This window comes from Sinohyriopsis cumingii, chromosome 4 (genome assembly GCF_028554795.1).
Source record: "Sinohyriopsis cumingii isolate HCF-2022 chromosome 4, ASM2855479v2, whole genome shotgun sequence".
NCBI lineage: Eukaryota > Metazoa > Mollusca > Bivalvia > Unionida > Unionidae > Sinohyriopsis > Sinohyriopsis cumingii.
The window spans coordinates 38,947,180-38,968,296 of record NC_142964.1 but is presented as its reverse complement, the minus strand read 5'-3'; the positions used below and the strand labels follow the sequence as shown (position 1 = coordinate 38,968,296).

Genomic DNA, 21,117 nt, shown 5'->3' with positions numbered 1-21,117 from the left:
CATTAAGCTAGGCATCACATACTTTCTTAGGAGCCCCAAGTGGCCAAATGGTCTAAAGCGCTGTCTGTTACAGCTCACTGCCATCTCACCTCTGTCTGCGTGGGTTTGAGTCTCAGATGCAGCCAATGTGGGTATGTGAGAAAGCTTGCCAGCAGCTTCTCGTGGGTCGGTGGTTCTTTCCGGGGTTTTCCCCGGAGTCCACCATTAATACCGGAAGCCATGTATAGCCTATCATGTACTGAAAAATGACGTTAAACCATACAACAACAACATACTTTCTTACACTTAGCTACTGTCCCATCCAGACTATCAATTCTAGCAGCTTTAGCACTCTTCTGAATCTTGTTACAATCTTCATAAGTCTGCAGTTTAACTCCAAAATACTTATCGAAATTTACGAATGGCATTTTGTCTAAGTCTCAACATGTCTTGATTCTGAGGTCACATGCACTGCTTATTCTGCTACATTCAGAAATGAACACAAAAACGAAAGCTAAAGTTGTTTATTTGATATACTTTTATAAATGACCACATGTACATCTCTGGGTCTTTCTGCCTCTGAATTCAATCACTGTAAATATTAGTATATTTTCCCACCAGGCCGCCAGTCCAAGCCTTTGAACTTGTTGCCCAGCTATTGCATCATGTTCTTTTGATGTACTCTTATAATGGCAACATGTACATCAAGGGGTATTTCAGTCACTGAATTCTGTCATTGTAAATGTCAGCACAACTAATTGATCAACACATTTTCCCACAATGAAGGTGGCTGAAGCAGGACTGGCAAGTCTTTGAATCTTGCCGCACACCTATTACATGTATACGGAGGACTCCCGCCTCAGTCCCAGATAAAAAAAAAATGGCGTCCAAATATACATAATTAAGCGTTTCTGAGACCTCTGAATATCACTTTTCTTAAAGTATGATCGCTCTTTCTTGATACAAAATAACACGTGATCCAATGTTTACACAAATGACGTATCGTTGTGCAGAATTACCCGACGAGCAGAACTGGCTGACATAGTGGTATACATCATCTACTGGGTTATGACTTACCATTACGCAATATTTCTGAAGTGCATCATAAATCTAACAATAGACTGGAAAGGCCTTGGGAAGACACATGAACACTGTTGTCTCATTTAAGAGTTCTCTTAAAACTCCTACTTCGACTAAATGAACATACTTCAAGAGTTAATGTTTACTTCCTAACTGTCAGCATGATTTTGCTTTGTAATTTCATGGCATTTCTTGATGTAATGTTGTCACTGAATTTCTTATGTGTTATATAATTTTTTTAAAGCGCTTAGAGCTTCTAAAGATTGGGCGTTGTACTAAGTCCACATTATGATCATTATTATTATTATTATACTGTAGTCGTTAGTGTCATCCTCGAAAACAGATAACACCAAAGCACACCGCCAATTGTCCTTCCTAACTCGAGTGGAAGTTTCAATGAAGTACATATATCAAGTAAAAAGATAATGTACCTGCTAGTGTCTAACCCTGAATACCGCTGTGGAAGAACTTGCAAGCACCGTACGAAAAACTGTACGTGCTTCTGCCTAAGAAATTCATCTTTGGTTTCCATTTTTTATTTCCCGAATTCAGACTATGTTCCGGATAGTTGCCAAGAAGGGTTGGACTAAAATGCGGAATGGAGTTAGTTTATCAAATGGTAGGAAATGGAACAATTTAAATCGAAATGGAATTACCGTATTTCCCTTTCTTATAATACATCTTTTAAATAACCACTTCATTCAAAAGTATTGAAAATAATTTGCTTTAATTATTTATTATTATTATTTTGAAAGGAAATATTTAAAATCTTGTCACTTTTATCAAACATATAATGTCAAGACTTGCGCGAAATTTAAATGATACTCTTGCGCGAATTTTTATCATAATACCTTTCTTGGTTAAATTTGTTAAACGAAAAAGTTTAAAATTAAATAATGTATTACCTGACTAATTTAAGGATAAAGTGTACTAGATCTTGAAAACAACTTTTTTTATGCCATTTCTGAGCAAAATTGGAAATCGTCATGCGAAATCATCACATGCGCATTTTTTAAAAACTATTAATTCATACTATTTAATGATATTTTACATGAAATTTAATGCTAACAATAAATAAGTTGATTATTCAATGCAGAACGCAAACAGTCTTCAACTTCAACCCTGCTGCTTGTTAATTTGTTTTGCAAATGGGAAAATTGCATGAGAAATGAAACATTGAAAATGTATAGCTTCTAAGTTTTATAAGCGAGTCAATCACAGAAATCATGAACTGTAAAAAATGTTCTTGTCATTTAGATTTAAATTATAAATATTTCATTTAAAGTTTTTCATGTAGCAAAACAAGTAAATTCGTAATGCGAAACGAATTTGGGCGGACGAACTGGAATCATGTCTGTAAACGTGATGATCTGTTCATGTTATGAATCATGAAACAAATAAAGCGTTCATTTTTTATTTCAAACAAAGTTTGTCATGTGCCTAGTAAGTATATCAATTGTAAGTATAATAATGAAAATTGCAGAAATAATAAATGTGAATGCGCAACTTCTCAGGTGCTGAAATTAGTAACAGTGAAAGTTGAGCGACATTCCAAATTAATAAATGTACCGTTAGATACTGTTTCAATCGAAAAAAATGTAACAGTGTCGTGCAATAAAAGGCATGAAATTGTTTTAAAGCTGTCTTATGTATTCAGTCACCAGCTTGTTGCCATAGATACGTGGACAAACATGTCACCAGAACAAACTTACAAAAAGAGAACCTAGCTTAAGAATGATAAGGGAAAGTCATACCAAAATATCGTTGTATCATCAAATAGCATTAGAACAGTAATAAAAACGCTATCTGCTGGAGAAAATCCAAACAAACCAAACTAAAGCGAGCAGAGGTCCAGACTCCATCAGCAAAACGGAGAATTATGAATGAAAATCGGAATAGGTTTGACAAGTTTGACAAATTTATTTCGTATCTAATAGACTTCCAGCCCATAAGGATATATGTAAAATATACAAATAAATGGAGTTAAATACCTAAAATGGCAGTGTAATCTAATAGATACGCCACTTCATCTAATATATTTTATACAAAGAAATGATCAAGAAGCGCACTTATATTTCTAGGGGAAAAAATTGCATAATTAAACAAAGCTGCGATTCCGTGAAACGGAACATTACTTGGTTTTTATATTAGACTAGTTAATAGCATGCTATTAAAATTATCTTTATATTTTGTTGGAATGCATGCAACCATTAAAGACAGTGTACGTCTAAAATGAAGATTCATGCACGCTATATAACCATTTAGCTTAAGAATACGGGTGTGTCACATTGGGAAAATAGTATCTGGTTTCGTAAAAGCCAGTATTCACTTTTCAATATAACAGCGCTGTATGTGATGATTGCTTTTGACATTTAACACACGTCTGCATGAAGTTTTAACTAAAATAGTATTAAACAGTTGGAACAATAATTAGGAAAAAGATTTACTTTAAATTACTTTACTTTACCATTTGATTCCGTATTTACTTTACGTCACGAGTCGTTTCCGCGTAATAAATGTCCTTATTGCCAGAAATAACCCGTATTCCCATTTGAGGCAATATGATCCAAACATGTAAAGTATTACAATATCCCAGCTATAATTATGAGAAACAAAATATTTAGATTTATGTTATTAATTTGAAAGGTATACATTAAAAATAATATTGTTATGATTCCATTTGGCATACCGATATTCCATTTCGATCTAATTCATTAAAAAACATCAGTTAAGACCAACCGGCCAATCACAAATTTGAAAACGCTTACTGTTGCTCTCTATCAATGCGCATGAGAGCAGAATATCTATTCTATGGATCTGGAAAGTAAAAGTAAAATATTCAGCTACCTTAAGGTTTGACCAAAAGTATGTTCTTCATATTGTACAGGCGTGCGATACACAATTTCCTTCACGAAGAAAAGTAAATAGGACTATCTAAAACAAAATATTTGTTGAAACAATATCCTAAGAATACACTGTAATAAACCTAAATCACAATGTGAACAAGTCTGGTCTCTCGATCGATTACGAACATCTGAGGCTGATTTCTGACGACTAAAGATAGTTCAGTGACGGTACATGTCACTAAGGAATGTTTTAATCACGAAGAAAAGCTTTCAATACAAAAAGTTACATTTTCATGTGAAAAAATTTGCCTTTTTTCTATGAAAGAATTTTGTTTCTTCACGAAACTTTCTTTCTTTCCACGAAGATTTGTTTGTTTGTTACTGTAAGAATCTACGCAACAATTTATCCATCGTACCATAAAACGTTTACCTTGTCCGAACATGTTATTACTTTTTCGTGAAAAAAGATTGTCTTTATTCGCGAGACATTTGCACTTAATTCGTGAAAAAAAGTTATCATATTCACAACAATTGCACTTTTTTTCATGAAAAAAATAGCTTTGCGTCAATGTATCAGGGCACATTTTAGTGAAGAAACTCTCTCTATCTCTCTCTCGTTTATTCCCTAAATGTTTGCTTAAATTTGACTCTAAATGCTTTTACCACTTTTAAAACGATCTGTAATAATTTTATTACATATCTTGTAGAATGCTTGTTAAAAACAAAATCTAAATTGAGCAGTACTTGCATTAATAGTTATCATACCTTCCTACTGGACACACAATACTTTGTAGATACCTATTTTATTGCCCTTTCCCTTTAGAAATTAAAGAAAAAAAGAAAGAAAACTATTGCCTTTTTTCTTACTTTTATCCAGGGCTGGATAAAATCAAATGTTGGGGGTTGTTCCAAAATTTAAAAAAGGCTATGACTTTCCTCGAGAGGGCACCAATGCAAAAGTCTATATGTCTATTTACTAAAAGTGTGCACAATACCCAATAAACATGCGCAAGAATAAAACGATGGTCGAATTTCATGTGACAAGATACTGTACGCTTTATATATATATATATATATATATATATATATATATATATATATATATATATATATATATATATATATATATATATATATATATGGGGTGCGTGTGTTTCTTTTTTCTATTTTATCGGGGGGAGGGGGGGGCGGGTGCTGGAAACTTCGCCCCATCCCCCGTTGGGTTCGCTTTTCAGCTTCTACTGCCGCCAACGCGTCATCTTGGTTTTATATCATGTGCCGTTGCAACATCGCAGATTTATTAATCGTTTCTGTCACTGGGATATATAACGGCATAGTAATATCACGCTGAAACTCCTGTTCGCCAACATGTGCAACCAGTATACGCCGCCTAATCGCCTGCAGTTGTTCGAAAATTGTTGTTATCATCGCAGTTTTGTCTTCGGGTGAACTTACTCTGAAAAACAGCATGATAAAGTATACTATCACGCTGGATTAAAACTCTACGGAATGTGAGTTTCAGAGATATAAAATCCATCAAAATCATGTTGATACATTTCTAGGATTTATTCTCCACATTGAAACACGAGAAAATCATGTTTGGTGGGCGTCGCTTCGAGATAAGCCAGTTTAAATTCCGCAGCGCTGATAGATCTGCAATGGTGTCACGCTATTGAGTCAATGTCGCGATTGTCCAGTACGGAAAAGAGCACAACACAACCGGTGTTACGCCTGATGTATTTAGAAACATGGTAATGAGACTGAGCTAGGTAATGCGCGTTACAACGTTATCCCCCGAGAGCGAAACGTACTCGCTGATCTTATTCATGTTTAGATCATCAATTTTATCATCAAACACCACCGCATAATCGTGATCGTCTTTGAGTTGTTCCACCGGAATAATCTCATCAGGTTCGCTTATCGTAACCACATCTTGATCTGTCGCAGGGGATTTCCCTTTTACGGATTTAAGCGTTTCATTAAAATCCGATAACGTTCTGTATTTATCCTGGCCAGGGTTCATCGCGACGGTGTCGTATTTTAATCCGTTGTTCTGCAGCATGTTCATAAGCAAATTAGTTTTATCCGACCAGTGGTCCCTGTAATCATGTAATGGCAACCAAGCAATAAAAACTCATGTATGAGGTTTAGTCACGTTCTCCGAGTCAAAGTGGATTTTTTTCAAATTATAATAATACTCGAGAAAAATCACACCCCATCGTTAACCAGACAGGGATTGTAATGTGATTTTTTTTCTGTTGTTTTTGTTTGTTTTTTATGTTTTCTATTTATTCTCATAATTACCCCGAGTTACTTTGCGTTTGTCACTATCATCGGAGGGGAAAGAGTTATCAAATTCAGCGGGGATGTCAAGTACAAAGTTGATAAAACAGGAATACCATGACCGGTAAACTTAGCATGAGCGGACAACGAATCATTAAACGTGTCCACGTCGATTAAACATGTGCGGCCACGTTGAAATCTCTTTCCGGTGGAACAGTGACCGACGACCTTAACACGTCCGGAATTTTTTTTTTTTTTTCAAAATCCTGCTGACAGTGATCTTGATCTGGATGAAAAGGCTGTCCAGAGTAAAAGCGTGTGCCAATACTATAAGTAAAACTGGAGGAACAATGACAGGAAATTTGAACATGGGGGAAATATCCTGAACGGGTTATCAACAACACCATTTACGGTACGGATATAAACGATGCGTCCTATGTCTTAAGTCATGCCCAACTGCATAATGCACGGAGTCTTAAGAACAATAGCGGAAATCTTCGACGTGAGTGGAAACTCAACCACCAACGGTGATTTAATCACGGGTGGACAAATGTCTACCGGGGATATTATCGTGAAATCAGCTCTATCGGGAACGGACAAGACACCATCTGTACGGCAGATTTGTTCTATTTCACATCTCGATCCGGGCAGCGTTTTCGTGTTCGAATTGGGTACCCTTCACCACAGATTTCGGTACACCGAAAAACCGTACCCCAAAGATGCAGACTACGATTCTGTTACGGTGAATGCATCAGAAGGATTTCGAGTGAACATGTTTTAATCTGGGGAGATACTTAAAACTGAAAAGGATAAAATAACCGCGACTGAAAATCTGCAAATGCACAACAGATATATACTAGAATTATACCAGGGAAATGATCCCTTCAAGGATTATCAAGCGTTGAGTTCGAAACAGGCGAAAGATTACGCGTGAAATAAATCCAGAGATGACATGAAGAGTAATTTCAACATAGATGGGCATTTATAGTCGACTACGCGCTGGAAAATTTGTCGAGACGATGACAAGTAACCTCAGTATGGATGGGCATTTGATCGCCAGATTTAACACAACATCGATACTTCGGGAAGATTACGAACTGAGTTACAAGCATTGTGTCCGATTACTCGCTGGCAATGGTGTGAGGGGGCAGTTTGATAACAGATGGTCTCAACACGGAGATTGCAATAAAAATTTTATGTAGTCGACACCAACTAATGGTTTTCGTGTTACTAACAAACTACATAGACGCGCGCCGAGTTAACATCATCATCATCATCATCATCATCATTGGCGACTCGGTCTCGAAAGACCATGCGAATAGCACCCTTGGGGTGTTGTCTGTCTCTGTTGGCATCGTCTGCTGTGGCTGTGCAGGCCTATACGTGAGTGACAGTCCCTACTGCAGTTGGTGCAGACATACTGGGAAGTCTGCGTTACTGTGGTTGCTGCTGCGTTCTTCTTTCTCTTACGTTTCTCTGCCGCCAACTGGCCTCTCCTCGCATCAGCGACTGATATGCCATTGTTTACCATCAGTCTCCAGGTGCCTCGGTCCTCGGCCAGCTCTTCCCAGCCATCGGGTGAAATGTTGCATGCCTTCATGTCCCTCTTGCACACATCTTTGAAACGGAGTGAGAGGCGTCCGACTCTTCTCATGCCAGTGGCCAGCTGTCCATATAAGATGTCCTTTGGCAGCCTTCCATCCTCCATGCGTCGGACGTGACCCAGCCATCGAAGGCGGCGTTTAATTAGCAGGGAGTACATGCTGGGGGTACTTGCACGCTGCAGGATCTCGCTGTGTGGAACACGGTCTTGCCAGCTGATTTTCAGGATGCGTTTTAGGCACCGTATATGGAAGGAGTTGAGCCGGCGTTCTTGCCTCATGTAGGTACTCCAGGTCTCACTTCCATATAGAAGGGTGCTGAGAACGCAGGCCTGGTAGACTCGGACCTTGGTGTGCTCTGTCAGCGCGTTGTTTTCCCACACCCTCTTCGTTAATCGAGCCATGATGGTATTTGCCTTTCCAAGCCTTCTGTCCAGCTCCATATCAATCGAGAGAGTGTTGCTGATGGTTGACCCTAGGTAGGTAAAGTTGTTGACTGCTTCCAGGGTGACACCATTGATTTTGATTGAAAGGGCAATGGTGGTATCTTGCACGCTGACATTTGTTTTTTTCCAAGCTGATGGTGAGACCAAACTGCGTGCAGGCAACACCAAAACGGTCTCCCAGTCTCTGGAGGGCTTCCTCGGTGTGGGCCACAAGAGCTGCGTCATCTGCAAAAAGCATCTCCCTGATGAGCACAGCTCTCACTTTTGTCTTTGAGCGCAGTCGTGCCAGGTTGAACAGCCTCCCGTCGGACCTGGTGTGTAGATATATGCTATCCGTGGACGTGTCAAAGGCGTAGGACAGGAGCAGGGAGAAGAAGATCCCAAAAAGTGTTGGTGCCAGCACGCAGCCCTGCTTCACACCACTGTTAATTGGGAAGGAGGTTGAGGAGGATCCATCATACAGGACTGTTCCCTTCATATCTACATGGAAAGAGATTATCATGCTGAGGAGTTTTGGGGGGCAACCGATCTTACTCAGAAGTTCAAAAAGGCCCTTCCTGCTGACCAAGTCAAAGGCCTTGGTCAAGTCGATGAACATCATGTAGAGTGGTTGACCTTGCTCTCTGCTCTTCTCTTGGAGTTCTCGTAGGGAGAAGATCATGTCTGTCGTCGACCTGCCTGCTCTGAAGCCGCACTGTGATTCCGGGTACACACGGTCTGCCAGCAACTGCAGCCTGTTGAGTATGATGCGGGCGTACACTTTACCAACAATACTCAAGAGAGAGATCCCTCTGTAATTATTACAGTCACTGCGGTCGCCCTTGTTTTTGTAAAGGGTCACAATTGTGGCATCACGCATGTCTTGGGGGACTACTCCTTCCTCCCAGCAGCGGCAAAGTAGCTCGTGCAGTGGTTTAATCAATGCTGGTTTTCCACATTTGATAGCTTCGGGCGGGATGCTGTCACTACCTGGTGCTTTGTCGTTTGGAAGGCAGTCGATTGCTTTGCTGAGCTCCTCTAAGGTTGGCACTTTGTCGAGCTCTTCCATGGTTGGCAGATTCTTTATGCTGCTAAGGGCTGCATCAGTGACTGACGTTTCTCGGGAGTATAGTTCTGAGTAGTGCTCCACCCATCTGGCCATCTGTTGCCCACGGTCTGTGATCTTCTCTCCCGTCAGGGATTTCAGGGGAGCGACCCCTTTCACTGTAGGGCCTAGAGACTTCTTGATGCCACTGTACATACCTTGGATGTGTCCGGACTCGGCACTGCGCTGGATCCCTTCACATAGTTGTTGCCAGTACTCGTTCGCACACTGTCTAGCAATGCGTTGGGTGTTACTTCGGGCACTTCTGAGAGCAGCAAGCGTCCGTTCATTAGGGCATTTTTTGTAAGCTATGAAGGCTTTTCGTTTCTCCTCGATTTGTGGTTCCATCCTTGATAGGTGTGCATTGAACCAGTCCTGGCTGGGTCGTTCCTTCTTGCCAAACGTTGACATAGCTGTACTGTAGATGGCACCCTTCATGGCGTTCCACTTGGCTGTAGCGTCGTACTCAGGCAGGTCCTGGAGAGCCTTGTTCAGGGCAGACACATACTCCTCCACCTTGGCAGGGACTGACATCTGCGCAGTGTTTATGCGAGGACGTCCTTTTGGTTTTGAGCGGTGTAGCGTGTGTGGCTGTAGTCGCACTCTGCTGCTCACAAGGGCATGGTCGGAGTCACAGTCTGCACTGTGGTAGGTTCTGGTGGAGAGGACGCTGTTAAGGGCAGAGCGCCTGGTGATGACCAAGTCGAGTTGGTGCCAGTGATGATATCTGGGGTGTTTCCATGACACTTTGTGTTGTGGCTTACACTTGAAGAAGGTGTTTGTGATGCACAGGCCATGGTAGGTGCATAGCTCCAGCAATCTCTGGCCGTTTTCGTTGGTCTTTCCAGTGCCATGATATCCGAGGCAGGTAGGCCATGACTCGTGGTCCGCACCTACTCTGGCATTAAAGTCGCCGAGGAAGAATAGTGGTTCATTTTTGGGGCATCCTTTGATCTGTTCGTCCAGCTGCCCATAGAACTGATCCTTCACGTCTTCTGATGACGTGTGGGTTGGGGCGTAGACACTGATGATGTTGACAGGACCTGAAGCAGTGGTGAGGCGGATGGACAAGAGACGTTCAGTGCCCCCTGTGGGAGGTTCAACCGAGGCCAGGAGATTGTTTTTGATGGCAAAGCCCACTCCGTGCTGACGGGGCTCCTCAGGTTCTCGACCCTTCCAGAAGAAGGTGTAGTTTTCCTCTCTGAGGGAGCCACTAGAGGCGAGCCTGGTTTCCTGGAGGGCAGCTATGCTGATATTTAGTCTGGTGAGTTCTCTATCGATGATGTCCGTCTTTCTGGTGTCGTCTACTTCTCTGAGGTCGTCGGAGAAGCCTGTACACATGGTGCGCACATTCCAGCTTGCAAATCGAAGAGCTGGAGTCTTCTTTATTGGTTTCTTGTTTCTTTTGTCTGGTGTGGAATTACCGTCTGCTTGTCATGCTGAACAACACACTGAGCCCCAGACACCCACTGGAGCAGGCAGACGATGGCGGGTCAACACCTTATTGACCGGGGGCTGCCCGGCTTGAGGCGGGCGATAGTTGGCCAGTGGGACACGATGATCCCTCCCACCGTCAAAGCTGACCCGTGGCGCCCCTTCCCTACGCCAATCGGGTGGGACTTTTAACCCGTAAACTGTCAGCTTCCGTGTTGTTTCCTCACTCAGTAGCGAGACTGGAGTGTCCTCTCCAGGGCGCAAGCCTGGGCGTGGAGTATGGAGATCCTGGGCTGCCCAGACGTCAGGATCCCCCTCTCGTCCTTGCTGGTGGGGTCCAAAAGGAATGCTGAGCATGACATTTGGCACCAGTTTGGATGCAGGAGCTGCCGGAAGGAGGCCGTAGTCGACCCCCAGCCGCCTTAGGGGCTCCACTCCTGATTTTCTGTCTGGGTTTACTCCCGTAGCCTTTCCTTCTCCCGAAGATATCCACAAGGCAGTGGAGCCATAATCCAATGGATGGGACTTGGTTGGTTTTGAATCAGAGTTTCCTTCTCCTAGATGAACTGCCTGACAAGGCTAACGAGCTTCATCTGCCCGGGTTTGGGGTCAGAGTTTCCCTTCTCTTAGACTGGTTGCCTGCCAAGGCTAATGAGCCCAGTCCGCCCACCCAGTTATACCGCCGGGTACTCGGTCGCGCCACACAGCAGGCTCTGTTAAAACAGGGGGCACCGCGTGAAGGTGCTGCTGTGGACACAATAGTGTAGGAGAGGCTATATGCAAGTAACCTCCTGCCCCGCAGAGCGAGACAGTGGTCCTGCGGCGATCACTACACCTCGGAAGGAGAGGCTATGAGAGACGCTTCACTTTCCTTTGGCAAGCGGGACGTCAGGCCCAGGCCACGCACCCCCCCCCCCCCCCCCGAGTTAACAATAACTGTGGCATTATACCATGGCTGACGAGTTAACAACAACTGTGGCATTATACCATGGCTGACGCTCTACGCGTCAAACCGTTTAGGATTTATCGCTAACGCCTCCTCGTTTGCTGCATTTTAATAGTCTAATCAGTTGTCAGCGACTAGCAAAATGGCCAATCTCGTATCAGTATATCGGCCGGGGTGGGGTGGGGTGGAATCGAGATTCAATTTCCAACAGAAATTAGTATTTAGAAATTTCATCCGCGATGACTTTTAGTAACAACGCCATGATCACCAGTTGGAATATAACCGCGAGAAGGATATGCGATTCCACGTAGACAACATTGTACACAAGTACTTCCATTCTCAGATCAACGCTGCATGAGTTGTTGTTATCAGCACCGTCGCTGAAATACATTTTAAGGTTAAGCATCACGGCCGCAGAACACACTAACCCGGGACACAGTTGCTTTCAAATCTTTACCCTGGACAACTTAGTTAATTTTACTTGGATTATGATGCTGCAATTTTAATCGTCATATAGGTTATTGATAAAATGACCAGAATTGTTGGTATCGCTCATGATCTAGTCAAGTTATTATTTTTACCCGAACACGTGAATACACCTGATAACGAATAGGCTAAAACGGCGTATAACACCATCGTGAAATTAAAACAAACTCGCCGGGATAGTAGAACCAATCCGGACAATTTACTAGTCCCGTCCCGATTAAGGTAGAGTTGTTAAACAGTTTGTGTCCGTGGAGGAACTGAGGCAAAACAATTACAAGATACTATCGATAAATGGAATGCCGTTGCGAAGTCTTGTAACGAAAGAGAATCCACCGTGTTTACCAGGGAAATCGAAGACATCCTAAACCTAATCGTGCCAGAATTAGCTCACGAAATCATAGAGACCATCTTGGCAACAACAACAACAAAAAGACAGGGTGGTATGCGAGCGTTTGAGGATAAAAACATTAAGAGGAACACTAATGAATGCAAAAAGTTTTCGTGAAAAAAAAATGTTATAAACCCTCACGCGTTGAAAAATCACGCTGAAAAGCGATCGTTGTTTAGGGGTTTTATTACGAGGACATTGACAGGATCATGGAAATGATGTCGCTGCCTGATAAGAAAGTAAACCAGATAATACCCTGGAAGAAGATGAACCCGACCATGTTTTTAATAGAAAATAAAGTTATCGGTGCATATTTTATAATAACAGTATACCTCGAGTATGGAAAAACTGATTTGGTCATGTCAGCGTTTAATTACCAGGAAGTTTTACTTCGCACTCTGCCATGCTAGATGATTTTCCGACCGGAAATTTGTATCCATCCTCTAGCGGCAGAATAAGAATTTAATTTTTATATTTAAAAAAAAGCACCCCTCCCCCCCCAAAAAAAAGACATTAGCAACCGTACGTTGAACCTTGCATTGAATAAATACTGAAAAATGTGAATTGATTCTAGTGCAGTAAAATACGACAAAAGTTATCTAATCTAATACGTTGAAAAGATTGTCGCAGCGTCTTTTTTCTTTCACCTTTACCGGTACTATAAAAACAAAAAGCATAATACAACCCATGTCGCTTTGTCGTATAGTAATCTCTCATCGATTTACAAGCCAATCCAGACACACTGGAGGATCTCATTAGGATTAATCAGATGACCAAGATTGTGCCTGGCTTGATATTGTATGTACCCTTAGACCAGCATTTCGTGGAAGCGGTTATTTCGAAGACGGGCGATGTTAGCAAATACATAAAATTTTTGAGAGAAAACTTGTTTGAATTAGAGGTATTGTTTCAGAGTTTAGAGGACGCAAAAGTATCGCATGAAGCCGATTTTAGATTTCAACTTCATCAGTAAACAGCCTGATCATGACATCAAACATGAACTCATCGAACCCTACCCACATTACCACAGAAGTTTGGTTTTCAGCACACCTTCGTTACTACAGAAGGATACTCTCCGCAATGACTCTAACACCCATTCCGTTAACCACCGCTAGTATTGTCACCACTGCAAATCCATTTATGCTGGAGCCGGTGTATTATTAAACTCCGCTTTAAAATAATAAAAAAAATAGCAGAGCAAATACAAAACCAAAACAAACAATAAAAAAATAAAATAAACGACGAAGTACGCCTTCGTCACTTATAACAAAATACTAACTAAAATCAGGTCTTACTTCTGCGGACACTGTTTTTGTCATGTACGTACTGGTTCGTGAGTTAAAAACGGTCGACGACATGATCTCAGAGGCATCATCAATGTCGGTGGGTGAGATATCACAAAATGTATGAGAAGAAATTTTAGATTATTTTTTGTACCGAAAAGTAAACCGAACCTGTTTATATTTTCAAAACGTGCTATGATAAATTAAATCACAGCAAAATTGAATTGCCTTGGATAAAACGCTCAACTCTTTACTTGCTTTATTCCTCGAAGAAAACTTCGTTTAATCCTTAGTCTCGGTATTTACCGCAATAACCGTCGTTCCCCCCCCCCCCCCATATTTATCTCTTTTATGCTTTCATGCTGGGTGACCAAGTCTAAATTTATCAATCCCTTGTCGATCTGGTCTCCATTTGTGTGATCGATCACGTATCCAGAGGGGGTGATCCGTCGATGAGCCTCAAATACGAAATAACGTAATACATTTGCTTTTTTATTTGTGCTCCTGAGACCCTGGTCCTGGAGTAACTTGTGTTAGGAGCACATTGTGGTAACAATACTTTCCGCTCCTTGTGCCTGATGTTACCATCCTCTCAAACTCGTAATTATTAAACACTGATCTATCTTTAGATACTATACCATCTGGCTTATTTTGTCTACGTATCAAATCACAATGATCGATCGAAGAAAAGAGAAGAAAAAAACCCAGCTCTTTACTGAATCCTTTCCTGACGTTTAGCATGCTTGAAAGTTGTAAACAAGATGTTTATTAGAATCCGAGTTCAAGGTCAATCTTGTTTACAGTTCAACTAGTTTTTTTTTCCTGTTGGAAATTAGTGACTGTCCTATACGTTTATGTGGTAGGTCAATCGAAATATATATAAATATGGTTTTTGCTAAACAAATGATTAATTCATGTGTTAAGATCAGTCAGTGTAATCCTTTACAGTTGTGTTCAGATATAATTTTGAGAGAAATTATTTAAATTATTCATTGGTATTTCAAAGTGCTCATTGACTTCTGGACTAACACATACGTTGTGATTATTGTCAAATCAAAGACATTCTAGATTTCATCAGTGTAGTATATCATGACATTCAAGACTGTTGGAATATCAAGACATACAAGACTATTGGTACCTCTGGATATTGAGAGAGAGAGAGAGAGAGATGGGTGTTTACAATGGAACATAAAACATCATTCAAGAAAAACAATTGAGCAAGAAACCTTGCATGAAGGAATGTTCTTTATTTACACTAATTTTTTAATTAAAAAATGTTATTGACCGCTGTGTGCTTTCATTAAAATCACAGTATTTTCTACAAAAAGAAGTGCTATTGTTGGAGTTTTAAAATAAAACCTATAAAAACTGGATGTCTGATCGGTAATGAAGTGTGCCCAAAAACAAATGATATAATTTGGGGATTTAAAAGGAATGCAGCAGAAAATAAAGGGAATTTTCATTGTGGACATGTAGTTCCAAATTCTTTTCCCCTGGACTATGATGAGTCCGGATCAAAATATAGTCAGGAATAGTGGCTTATCATTTAGCAATCTGATATGACAATATCTTAATTACAATAAGTATCTGATTTTCCACTTTATACTTTAACGTCCTTCTGTTTACTACATAAACACTCTGCAATGATTCTTCAATGTAACAGAAAAATAACGTTTAGAATACTGGCACTCTTAACCACGCGTTACTCTTGAAATGACTCGGGATCTTTAGCAATGAGAAATTGAAACTGATATGTGCAGTTAGATTTTTAAACGCGATTTTTATTTGCCGACTTGACGTAGCCATTAAAACACGACTATCTTCTCAAATTTCCAAAATATTTATGCTCACCATATTGTTTACACATAAAAACATCTGCGATGGAATAATAATAATAATAATAATAATGATAATAAATATATCTTATGAAATGTTATGAGCAATAAAGAACTGCTTTCGTGAACTAATCATAAACTAAATGTGAAAATAAAACATCACATCAATTTTTACATCAAAAAGAGCTCTCGGATTCAAATTAGGTTTATAATTAAAGGGCAGAGTGTTGCACCATATCATAGAAAACAATAATTATATAATCGATTTAAATTCCAAATGTGTATAATTTCCTCCGAAGGTTCGGAGTTTATATATATATATATATATATATATATATATATATATATATATATATATATATATATATATATCTTTTCACAATAACCCCTCCCCCCCCCCATAAAATAGTTGCCTTAAATTACATTTTGAAAGGACGAAGTTCTGGTTAAGTGAAACCTATCATTCCACGTAGTTATTTACATGTCTTGTGCATTAAGTTTCCTCAAGTGTTTCATTGCATGTATATTCATTTCTTAATTTATGACATGATTCTCTTGGACTATCCTCTTCAGTTTGTCCGTCAATGTAATTATTAACATTAAGGACGCTTGTCCTCTTCGAATCTGACAACACACCACACGTCATTCTTAAAATACACCCCATCTCTTTATTCTCACTCATCTTCGTCTATTGGTTCACATTTTATCGCTTGATCATCCGGTCCAGGACTGGTATGGTTGTCTAAGCTATCTTCATTGCCGCTGTAGTCCGCATTACTCTTTGAGGGGGTAGAAGGAGACACAGGTGGAAGAGGGATGGGAAAACGAGGTCCAATCTTGTTGTAAATGGACATATCTACCTTCAGATAATGAAGCAACTGAAGATTCTTCTCTGTCAACTCGTTGGGGCGCTTCCTTTTGAAACGCCAAAAGAACTTCCTGTTGGTGGGATGCTTGAGCTGCTCTGCGGTGCCGATGCCAAGTTCTGCTACTTTCTGGAAGAAGAGCGCAGATGCCCAGACGGGATGGCGGTTGTTACTACCCGGAATCCTCACAGGAGGAGTGATTGACTTTTGGGAAGCTGTTGTTGCAGAGACTCCGTATCCATCGTCGAAGCTTTCCACAAGGCGTTTGATGCGCTTTGCGTAAGTTTGAGCAAATAATTGTCTGTCCATGTGCATAAAGTCAGCATACTGTTGTTCGTCTATATCTCCATCGGAATTGTCGTACACGAAATTGCTCCAGTCTTCAGCTGATGCTGTCGTGTTTGATTCTGGAACAGATACACGTTGAGTTGCTTGAGGTGATTGTTGTGGAAACTGTGGCTGAACGGTTTGCTGATTCTGTTGTTGTGTTTGCTGCTGACGCTGAGCTATCAGCTGTGAACCCTGGGAAACATAGGAAGGGCCAAAGCTAAACCCCGTCAATAACATTAGCGCAAGTTTCTGCTCCACAAAATATTTGCTGAATTCAATTGATCTGCGGACCATGTCCCTATCTATCATAAAGTCCCATTGGAACGTTGTATCCTTCTGTTCAGATAAACGTTTCGTATATTCACATGCGTTCAGGAGGGCTTTAAGTACACCGGAAACCCTGACAATCTGTCCCAATGATTTTTCTATTATACTTCTTCTCTTTTCATCATTCTCTAGCTGTGACATAATGCTTGTCCATTCTTCATCGTGGCAGCGCGTGAGCTCTTTCCAGGCATCTTCTGTAAACGTGTACTCTGTCGGTTGCTGGTGAAAATTGTAAAGGGTCTGCAGGACGCACTTCATAGATGGTGTATCAGGATTCATAGGTATGGACTTCCAGATCGTTGAAAAGTTGGGACTGGATGCACATGCTACTAGATATCTGCTACATAACCAAGAGGGGTTGTTCAGATGCAACTTCACAATGTACTCTGGTGTTCCCATTCCTGTGTGAGTGAAGCAAGTTGACTCTACATTTGGGATTTCGCCATCATCCACACCAAGGAAGGGCAAACCATCATACAAGGATAACATCTGCGTCTTTGTCGGTGAGGCACTGATTCCCAAAAGTTTATGATAAGCCTCCAGGTCCTCGCATACAGAGATGATCTGACCCCCAGTTTTCTTCAAAACCTGAATCAAGTCCCCCAGTCCCATTGGTCCTGATAGCAGCTTATGGGGCCGGGCGGCGGAAGGGTCCATGTTAGGCAGGTGACAATGCTTTTCCTGTTCCTTCTGTATCTCTAACAGGGGAATCATTATCTGTTTCAGAGCAGCAGTCTTCCGTGTCCCGGGGCCGGCCCCTACCATCGTCCACAGAACTGGGGGTTCTTTCCAGACCTGGTTTACTTTTATCTTACACTTGCTTCCCATCAGACCTGAAATAAAACGGGTATAACCATACGTCACTATAAGAATGTTTTAAAAACATGTTTTTAATTTTTTTTTAAACATGACATTTTATGAGTTATGATGTCATGTTGTAAAAGGTTCGATTCCAATCAAGTTTCCCGTCATTTAATCAAGAAATATTTTATTCATGAGTGGACAAATTACACCTTTTATCCATACAGACATGTTATAAGATTATAAACACACACGACTGCATCAAAAGATCGTGCTAGAGGACAAAGTGTGATTGGGCTAAACGAGGTCAACCTGCCATGACGTGCATAGGATTGTAGTGCTGACCCTATCCACTGCAACAATTCACACACAGAAAACGCGAATTCTATTATAAGACTGGGTCATCAGTTTTACTGACAGTACATTTCGCTTGCACACGCACATGTATAATTACTTGTATGATGGCGGACAGAATATATTTTGATGAATGTAGAAACCTGGAAAGCTTTCGACTCGAACCCACGCCGAGGTGAGATGAGTCATAAATGCGATCGTCTTAGACAACTCAGCCACCGGAGGCCCAGGTTGTATTATACCAAAAAATAATGAAAATAAAAACAAAATTCGTTAAACTTAAAATTTTTAAATGTAAACTATTTACGTCAAAAGTACTTATAATTCAATTAAAATGCGCTCGATTTGGTCTTGCATGTGCCCTGTATTGTCTACATGTTTAAAACTGTACGGGCCGTCTAGGTGCACGAGACAAAGATTCCCTATCAGATTATCCGTGTTCGCAAACATCTCTGTATCACTATGTCCACCCTACAGTCAACATGAATATTATTTTGAGTATTGCGATGGCCAAGTGTTCCATGTTCAGATGACTCATTTACCGACACCAGCTTTTCAAATGAAACCTGTACCCTCCCACTTTCAATAAAATGATTTCTGCAAGGGTACCAATGTAGGCACCTTCCAAAACAAGCATTTGCATGCGTATGTATCTTATCTTTTTATCTATCTGCGTGTGTAACGTGAAATATAAATATAAAACGTAATGAGAGAATGGTTCCTATAAAATCAACAAAACTAGCATTATAGATTCCATTAACAGTTTACAGTAGGTTCCAAACCGATACTAATGAACCAACCAACCAAAGAACTAGCGACCCTTGATAAATAAATAATGTATTCTAGGTAATATGTACCCCTCCAGCCTGTCCTAAGCTAATACTATGAGAGAGAGAGAGAGAGAGAGAGAGAGAGAGAGAGAGAGAGAGAGAGAGGAGGGGGTAGTCCTACATCCCAATCCCCAATCTCCCCTCCTTGGGTATAGGTCGAAAGTCTGAAACCGATGTGCACACATACTGACCACCAGGTGAGTAAACCAGCTTGTGAAAGTCAATAAATGACTAGACTGCGAATGAATCAAGAAATACCCATATAACAAAGATAAAATTGACAGAAACATTACTCGTTTTCATTAAATAAATATTTAAGTTTTTAATTAATAATTCTTCCAAGTAAAAATATCTATAAATCGTCATCACACGTTATTAAATATTAGAAACACAGTATAGCCATACTTCTTACACACACACACACACACACACACACACAAAGACAGCTCAGACATGTTTTAACTTAGGCTTTATATCCTACATGTAGATAGTAGATGTCATTTGGTGCAACATCACTGTACCATAGTCAGCGTTCACTCACCTGCAGTAACAGACAACAGCGGCAGAATGATGTACTCATCAGGACACCCAATGGCCCTAGCATGATTCGTCACTAGCTTTTGTATGGAAGCCCCACATACTAAGCCGAGATCGGGAAGTTTCATGAGCTGGGCTGTCTTGTAGCTCTCTTGCCAGCCAAGTTGCTGATTATTATTGTCACTTGCTTGTCCAAATCCATTCATTGTCGCTTCTTAACGTATCAGATATTCTAAACGATAGGTCACATTCCACAGGATTTCTGATAAACTTTCTCGGCTCGACAATATGTCTGCCAATCTGGCTTATAGTCACGCTACTTGTTAACTAGGCTAGGCTAGGCATTTGTTACTTCTATTTTTAGCTCGCAACTGCTCGACAAGGCCCCAAGCTGTCTATCAACACTACCATCTATAGTGTGTTTCACACTTGTAACGGAACCAGATTTCAACAGCACAGTATAGTTTGTTAATTTCTACACAAAGTTTTTTTTTTAAATAGCTATTAATTAATAATTCGTATCCAGCCGCAACTGTGTATACTAATACTTAATTTAATGCGACTATGAAAGATATTTAAACAGCGTTTCCTCTGACCTTTCCCACCACGTGTAGAGCCTAATTATCCGAAGTTATCTCCTCTCAGTGTTGATATATAAACACAGGGGAGGAAACTCGGTTTAGAACGATATTGCGAGATTGTTTAGTTTTCAACGCAATAAACGAATACTATTTGCTGTAGTGCGCTGCGGGATACAGAAAGTTATTTGATTAACGAGATAGCATCTGCTTTTACAAGTCATCAAAGAAAAGAAAAAGAAAATAAAAATGGAATATTGACTACCAGTATATATTAATTTATGTATTATCTTTCCCACGCATGATCATACAGCTAATAATTTCTTAAAAGTGCCGTTAAAACCGACAACACTCCTACACCATAAAACAGGTGGAGCAAACTAGTAGATGTAACTGCATTGTCGTAAATTAGCCACGTTAAAACACCATGTACACACACACAGAGACACAGACACAGGCGCACACAGATACATACATACATACGTACATACATATATATATATGGGGTTATACCATGTATTATTGTTCCGGGTTTACACTGAGTAAAAAGTAAACGCATTATATATGTCTAAATGCAGTAAATGTATTTCATGCGAGATTCAGTTGTGAATTTCCGGGGGGGGGGGGATGTGGGTTATCGGCAACACCGTTATTCCAACTGGAAATGGACATGAATAGCCAGACAATAAAACTCGACTTAAAAGACAGAGGACATGAGGTCTACATTATCCACAGTTATTCTAAAATTTTCTTCTTGGTACTAGGACCAACAGTGTGCTTAATCTACCATCCCAACAGCCCCC

The 21,117-nt window shown here is 40.5% G+C and overlaps 2 protein-coding genes across 4 annotated transcripts in view; both read right to left on the bottom strand.

The window, feature by feature from the left end:
* LOC149800959 (geranylgeranyl transferase type-1 subunit beta-like) overlaps positions 1-1,623 on the bottom strand; it is a 51,749-nt gene extending 50,126 nt beyond the window's left edge. For all 3 annotated transcript variants that reach the window (XR_016420574.1, XM_089955036.1, XM_089955037.1), the window contains exon 1: positions 1,491-1,623. Coding sequence is in view for 2 of the 3 variants with exons in the window: in XM_089955036.1 (XP_089811162.1) it covers positions 1,491-1,591 (101 nt within the window). In the remaining variant the exon portion in view is untranslated. The remainder of the gene's footprint in view (positions 1-1,490) is intronic.
* Positions 1,624-15,083: 13,460 nt separating this feature from the next.
* On the bottom strand, positions 15,084-20,122 carry LOC149800958 (uncharacterized). The gene is made up of 2 exons (XM_089955035.1): positions 19,741-20,122; positions 15,084-18,047 (listed from the first exon to the last, which is right to left on the bottom strand). Exons 1-2 carry the CDS (start codon positions 19,940-19,942, stop codon positions 16,366-16,368), a joined length of 1,884 nt encoding a protein of 627 aa, XP_089811161.1. The 5' UTR covers positions 19,943-20,122; the 3' UTR covers positions 15,084-16,365.
* Positions 20,123-21,117: the final 995 nt, after the last annotated feature.

What these genes read in the sequence shown, in the direction of transcription:
- LOC149800958 (XM_089955035.1), bottom strand. Translation starts at nt 19,942, where the DNA reads ATGAATGGATTTGGACAAGCAAGTGACAATAATAATCAGCAACTTGGC. An exon ending in GCTGTTGTCTGTTACTGCAG is followed by an intron (nt 18,048 to 19,740) that starts GTGAGTGAACGC and finishes GTTTTATTTCAG; the next exon opens with GTCTGATGGGAAGCAAGTGT.